The sequence below is a fragment of the Lycorma delicatula genome, chromosome 2 (assembly GCF_047948215.1).
Source record: "Lycorma delicatula isolate Av1 chromosome 2, ASM4794821v1, whole genome shotgun sequence".
NCBI lineage: Eukaryota > Metazoa > Arthropoda > Insecta > Hemiptera > Fulgoridae > Lycorma > Lycorma delicatula.
The window spans coordinates 1,166,473-1,173,178 of record NC_134456.1 but is presented as its reverse complement, the minus strand read 5'-3'; the positions used below and the strand labels follow the sequence as shown (position 1 = coordinate 1,173,178).

Sequence of the window (6,706 nt, the reverse complement as noted above, 5' to 3'; positions counted from 1 at the left end):
GTTCATGTAATGCTTGTATCGCTTTTTGTGAGTTGCTGTTTCAAAGTGAATTTAAAATCTTTTTGTGAATTTCAACTTTTTGGGCGAGACGCATATATTTTCTCCAGAACAGATAACAGCAATGTTTTTTACCAAACTTAAAGAAACATCAGAAATCGCATTGAAAACAAAAGTCAATGATTGTGTCATCTCTGTAAGTGTTATGTTAAATACTTGACTGTGTATGTGTTATCACTTTGTATTAGGTTTTAATATGCGTTAAAGAAAAGTGAATTTTTTTCTCATTTTATGATTACAACTGTTTTTATGATAATAAAACATATCGGTACCAGGAAATAAAAATTAGATTCTTAACACAAATAATATTGGTAGGGGAAAGTGTTCTTTGTTTGTTACTATGGTGTTTAATGAATCTGAAATATTGATTTTCAGTACATTGATACAGTAGCAGTAAAATTTATATTGAAATTGATAATTTAAAATATTTTATTCTACAAACGTTTTTCAACACTTCTAAAATACTTGTTAAAACAACTTGCAACTATCAGCTTTAAGATTAACTGCCAAATATTGCCCTGGGGTATTAATGAATAATTACTGAATATCACAGTACCCAAAAGTGCACTAAAGCTAATGTCCACTTTTGGAAAGTAATTATAATTTGATGGCAGTCATTATTCACAGATGTCCCTCTACTTCTCTGGTAGTTTTTACATGCATTTAAAATATTTAAACAATTTAATTTAATAATTTTAATTAAGGAAAAACGTTTTTCATAGCTGTAAACCCAAACATTGGGAATTAAAACTTATTTTATACTAATAAGTTTTAAGTTTTAAAAATTTAACTTTCATTGCAGCATAAATCACTAAAGAAAAAACATGCCTTGGAAGAGTTGATCATACAACTCATTAAATGTTAACTGTGTAATGAAAAAATAAAGTTTTACAGTTTTTTTATTTGCTCTTTTGTATTATTTTTTATTTAGGAATTAACAGGAAAATGCAGATACATAAAGTACCCTGTTTTTTTTTGTTGCCTTTTTCACTCATAGTGAAAAAGTTGTACTTATTATTTTTAAATGATGAATTACACAAAAGCTTTAAAGCTTGTATTTGGAATATGGAAAGGAATTTTGTAGTAGCGTATGAAAAATATTGTCATGCCTGATCTGGATTTGAAACTGAGATCTCTGGATGAAAGGCAGAAATGCTACCACTCCACCATGGAGATTGGCGATGCATTTGTAATTAAATTTATCAGTGTTCCATAATATATAAAAAATGGTGTTATAATTATGTTGAAGAAGAAAATTTTATTTGTTTTAAGTCATTTTTTATGTTTTTGCCGATTCAGTTTTCTGAAATATTGTTTTTTTTTTGGACCAAACTATGTTATAATATTATATGGTTATATAATTCAAATTTAAAATAGGTTGGAGAAATGATTAGAAAAATATATTGTTGTATTCATTAAGTAGAATTTTTTGATCAGGTTTTAAAGTCAATTCATTATTAGAAATATTTAACACACTCACACTCATTAAAAAAAATCACATTATTATATTTAAATAGTTAAAAACTATAACACTACTCTACTATAACTAACAACAGACAGTGAAATAAAGAAAAATGATAAATACAAAATTGAATAAAAATCTTTATTAATTTAATGGGAGATTGTATTCTACTATTTTTTTATTATGGATTTGTTTTCTTTAAATCTAAAAAAAAAAAAAAATAATAGTAAAACTTGATAGTAATGATTTTACTTTTTATATAATTTATATTTGTGAGATGCATCTTCAGTGTCTGTATTCCTTTCAAGATTTTCTTGTTAGTGGGTGTGCCTTTACAACACTACTTTATTTTGTGCACAAGTAAGAATTTCTTTGATAAAGATAGAATTTCTTTTTTGTAGTAGAATTTTGAAACTACCTCTGGTGTTTTCTCTTGCTAACCCTTCTGATAGTCTGAATAATCGTTAAGTACTGGTTTTCTTATTTTCAAATGTAAACTGCATTTGTATAAAATTGTACCGCTGATGGTGTATACAAAAGTTTGGCAAAACGAAAACTCAGAACAATAAATATTTTCAATTCCATTGAAAACAAATATCAATTACAAAAAGAAATTAAAATATTTTTTATAAATTTTTAACAAATCGTTTGGATTAGAAATAAACATGATTTTTTAGCAAATCTTGTTAATCAAACCATCATATCTATTAAAAGTGTCTGATGATTTATAGGTATATAAGTAGTAATAGGTATTATTATTTTTTTTGCAATATTACTATTAATAAAAAATTGGTGAAAATCCCCTCCATCAATATTTCTTGAAAAGTATAAATTGCAATCAGAAATAAGGTAGAGTATATTTTTAAAGTTCATGTAAATTATTCAGTCGTTACTTTTGCTTGTGACTAATCAAGATAGTCATGTAATAGCCTTAGATTTTAGTGAAATTTAGGTTGACAGAGGTATTTTGAAAGATTCCTTTGCAAAGAAGTGTTTCACCCGTTCCACTGCCTATGAAAAGTTTTGGATGATTACAATTGTTTTTAAATGTAGTAAGTATAATCGGTAGTATTTATGATGTATTCACATAGTAAAACAAGTTATTCAAATTTAATTACTAATTTCTTTACTATTTTTTAGTAATGTTGTCTTATTTATGTTTGTGCAGGTTTAGAATTAACCGTAGGTTTAGTAGCGTCAAAAAAAAAATTAATAAATTGGTGTAGTACCCAGAGATTTTTATACTTAAAAAAGGTTGATTTTGATTGATTGACTGATGTCACTTTGTTGTAGGTACCATCATTCTTTACAAATGGAGAAAGGAAAGCTTTATTGGATGCAGCAGCAATTGCAGGTTTGAATGTATTACGATTAATGAATGAAACAACAGCTACTGCACTGGCATATGGTATCTATAAGGAAGATCTTCCAACACCTGAGGAAAAACCTCGCAATGTTATATTTGTTGATTGTGGTCATTCATCATTGCAGGTGTCTGCTTGTGCCTTTCATAAAGGAAAATTAAAGGTAACTTTAATAGTATTGTCTATCGTTTGAAGCCGGTTAAGTAATGTAGTCAGAAAAAAGTAGGAATGTAGTATCATTCTTTGATAGAATATGTAATGTTATATCTGTTGTGATGTTTTATGTTTAACTAAAACTTATCTTTATAGATAATTTAAATATGATTAATTAAGAAAGATTTCCTCCTGACTTCAGGTCCTTTATGCCATTGCGCTGTGTGCATTAATTTCTGCCCCAAGCCTTCTCTATTGTCCCTTGGTAGTTTTTGCTTCACCTCATCAACATAATCCTTTTTCTTCCTTGTTTCCTTTCTCCTTCCGATGCAGTTGTCAAGATTCGATTTCCTCTAACCGCATGTCTGTTTTCCTTCTTTTGCTTACTTCCCGCAAGTGTTGATTCCTTTTTAATCCTGTTCATTATGTCTTCATTCCTAGCATTATCCATCCATCTTCTTTTCTTTATCCTTTTACAGATCCACATCTCAAAAGCCTCAATCCAGTCCTTCCTCTTCGTCTACGCTTCATTCCCATACAAGACCCTCCATACGTAGGATTTGGCTACCTTCTTCTTTATTGTTAAAGGCAAGACTTTTACTACACAGTAATAATTCCCTTTTCTTACTGAAGATTTCCTCTGCCAAAGCTATCCTTCCTTTTATTTCCATTGCACTCTTCCAGTCCTATCACCGTAATGCCCAAATACCTGTAAATTTTTATTTTTCTATTCTCTCTTCATTTGGTCGTATCACTAAATACTCTGCTTACTTCCATTACTTAATTTTTCCTATATTTTCATTCAATATTCTTTCATTCCTGTCTCCAGAACTGTTAAGCTTTGAGTGTGTGTGTGTGTGTTTCACTTTTTAATATTGGTCTTTTATCCTCCTTAGCTACTTCACATTAATCTTGTCTATTTCTCTCTTGTCATACACCGGTCCTCCATGAATTCCTTCCACTTGTTCTTTATCTTTCTCCTTGTGTAGTATTTTAGTGTGCTTATCATTATTCTTATTTTTACATCACTCTTCTTCTATTTTTCATGTAACACTCTTCACCTTTTGCTATACATCATGTTGTACTGCACTTTCTTCACTAGATCCTCCATGTCAATGTGCATTCTTCCTTCAACTGTCTTTCCGTAGCTGTTTGTGTTTCCCACCTTAACTTATTTAATCTGTGATCCAACACTCTTTAATTTTTTCCTGTCGTAATTCTTATGTCTTCTTCTTCCATTTTTTAAGCATTTCTGTTGTTACCCGTGTTTTTTTGTATCTGTTTTCCTCATAATAGCCTACTTCTTCCTCTGCTGTTTTTACTAGGCCTTTTTTATTTTCTTCCATGCCCCACTGTTTTCATTTCCTTTTTTACTTTCTTTAATTACCTTAACTAGTTTTTCTCGTACTTTTTCTTCATCCAGTGTTTTAACCATTCTCTTAACTATCTTTTATTTCTCTACATTCTTTAAGCTATTCTCATCAAAATAACACATAGTAACATAAGAACATCATTGACTTGTAATCCATTGGCTTTAACAGCATTTCTATATCTTTCATCTACTAAGATATGATCTGTCTGATAGCACGGTTTGCTACCAGGGATTACTCACATTTCCTCCTTTTATGGTTTTTTGAATCAAATGTTCGTTATAAATAATTGTTATTAATAATAATTATTCTCTGACAGAGAATTCCTTTTGAATTTTATTACATCCTCAGTATGCTGCATATTGATGTTGGCATATGTACTGTACTTCTACTATGGTACAAGTAAACTCTTTTGGTAACATCCCAATCCTTAACAACATGAGTTTTTTATACTGGGAATAACTCATTAGCTACTTCTATTTACTAGAGTAATTGTTAATATATTGCATACTCTCTTTATCGTGGTGAGAGAATCAGGATTTTCTTGTCAGATTCTGAATTACTACTTTTAGAGAACTAGTACAAGGATGTTTTAGTTCATTTTACAATAGTTAATTTTTTTTTTCTATGAATCTTTATGATTTTAGAGTTCTTTTGAGAAAAGTGTAGTTTTTTCTGACGTTTTATTTAATTTTAATGTTTATTAATAATATAAGATTGATTTTTGTATTTTCTGTACAACTTTTTACTGAAATTTATTAAAATCATTTCTCGCTTTTTTCATTATCACACTCTTTTGCTGTCTGTTGTACTGTATTCACTGTAACGTGGGTTAAAATCATCAGAGTTATTACTGATTTTTTTATTGTTATATAAGTAAATTAGTTTCCCTAAATCTGCAATAATTTCAGTTTTACATTTTTATAGTAATGTATAGTATTGTATTATTTTTCTAAAATTAAAAAAAAATTAATAATGTTATGCAACTTTTATTTTAACAAATATTTTTAGATCTGATATTTTCGATGTTAAGATATTTCAGTAATTTGTTAGTTATTATTGATTTTACACACACATTCACAAAAAAAATTGTTTTATGTAATGAATCTTTAAGAATTTTTATTATTTCTCTATACTGGTAAATTATATTTAAATTCTGTTTTAAAAAAAAGTACAAACAAGTATTTTCTTGAGATCTCATATCCTCAGAATGATTGAAATAATTCTGTTATTGCGTAATAAAAAATAAATAAATATATAACATATTTATTATACTACTGTATTTTTTTGCATGTAAGTGAAAATAATGTAGTTTATAAGCATTTTGATGTAGTTTACAGGCCATTGAGGTAAATATAGATGATAAAGGATTTTTTTCATAAATAGATGACACGCATACAATTCTCATGATCTCTTTTTTTAGAAGTTGAAAAAATAAGTTTTAGGTTGGTGGATTAAATTAATAGAAAAATCACTGTAATAAGTGTATCGATATGCTAATATGGAATACTGTCTTTTCAGATGCTGGCAAGTGCTTCAGATCCTAATTTTGGAGGACGTGATATAGATTTGATTCTTTGTGATGAATTCAATAAGGAATTTCAGAAGAAGTACAATGTAGATGCTAGATCAAACCCACGCGCCTTCTTACGGCTGATAAATAAAATAGAAAAATTTAAAAAAACAAATGTCAGCTAATTCTACTAGATTATCATTGTTTATCGATTGCTTTATTGATGATAAAGATGTTACTGGAGATATGAAACGTTCTGAAATGGAAGAATTATGCCAACATTTGTTACAGCGTGTGGAGAAAATACTTAGAAAATGTTTTGAAGAATCTAAATTACGATTAGATGAGGTATATGCTGTAGAAGTTGTTGGGGGATCAACTCGTATTCCAGCTCTTAAACAGTTGATTACATCAGTTTTTGGTAAGAATCCTAGTACAACACTGAACCAGGATGAAGCAGTAGCACGTGGATGTGCTCTTCAGTGTGCCATGTTGTCACCTGTGGTTAGAGTGAGAGAGTTCAGTGTTACTGATATCCAAAACTATCCTGTAAAGCTTGTTTGGGATGCAACTATGGGAGAAGATGGGTATGTTGTAATTTATTTTATTTATACATCTATTTTCCAGTTAATCATTCATTTTTATATTAAATGAACATTTGAAATTCTTTGTTTTATAAAAATAAAAATGTTAATACAGTATTCTTATTGAAATGAGAAATAATTCCAAATTTAGATACTACGCATACTGTAATAGCAGTTTCTCTTGCTATTGCATGTACAGCATA

At 28.7% G+C, this 6,706-nt stretch overlaps 1 protein-coding gene across 1 annotated transcript in view; it reads left to right on the top strand.

The window, feature by feature from the left end:
- Positions 1-73: 73 nt before the first annotated feature.
- LOC142320407 (heat shock 70 kDa protein 4-like) overlaps positions 74-6,706 on the top strand; it is a 31,100-nt gene continuing 24,467 nt past the window's right edge. Inside the window, 4 exon segments of the mRNA XM_075358114.1 lie at positions 74-193; positions 2,813-3,046; positions 5,928-6,080; positions 6,082-6,506. Of these exon segments, the coding sequence (XP_075214229.1) occupies positions 122-193; positions 2,813-3,046; positions 5,928-6,080; positions 6,082-6,506 (884 nt within the window). The 5' untranslated portion in view covers positions 74-121.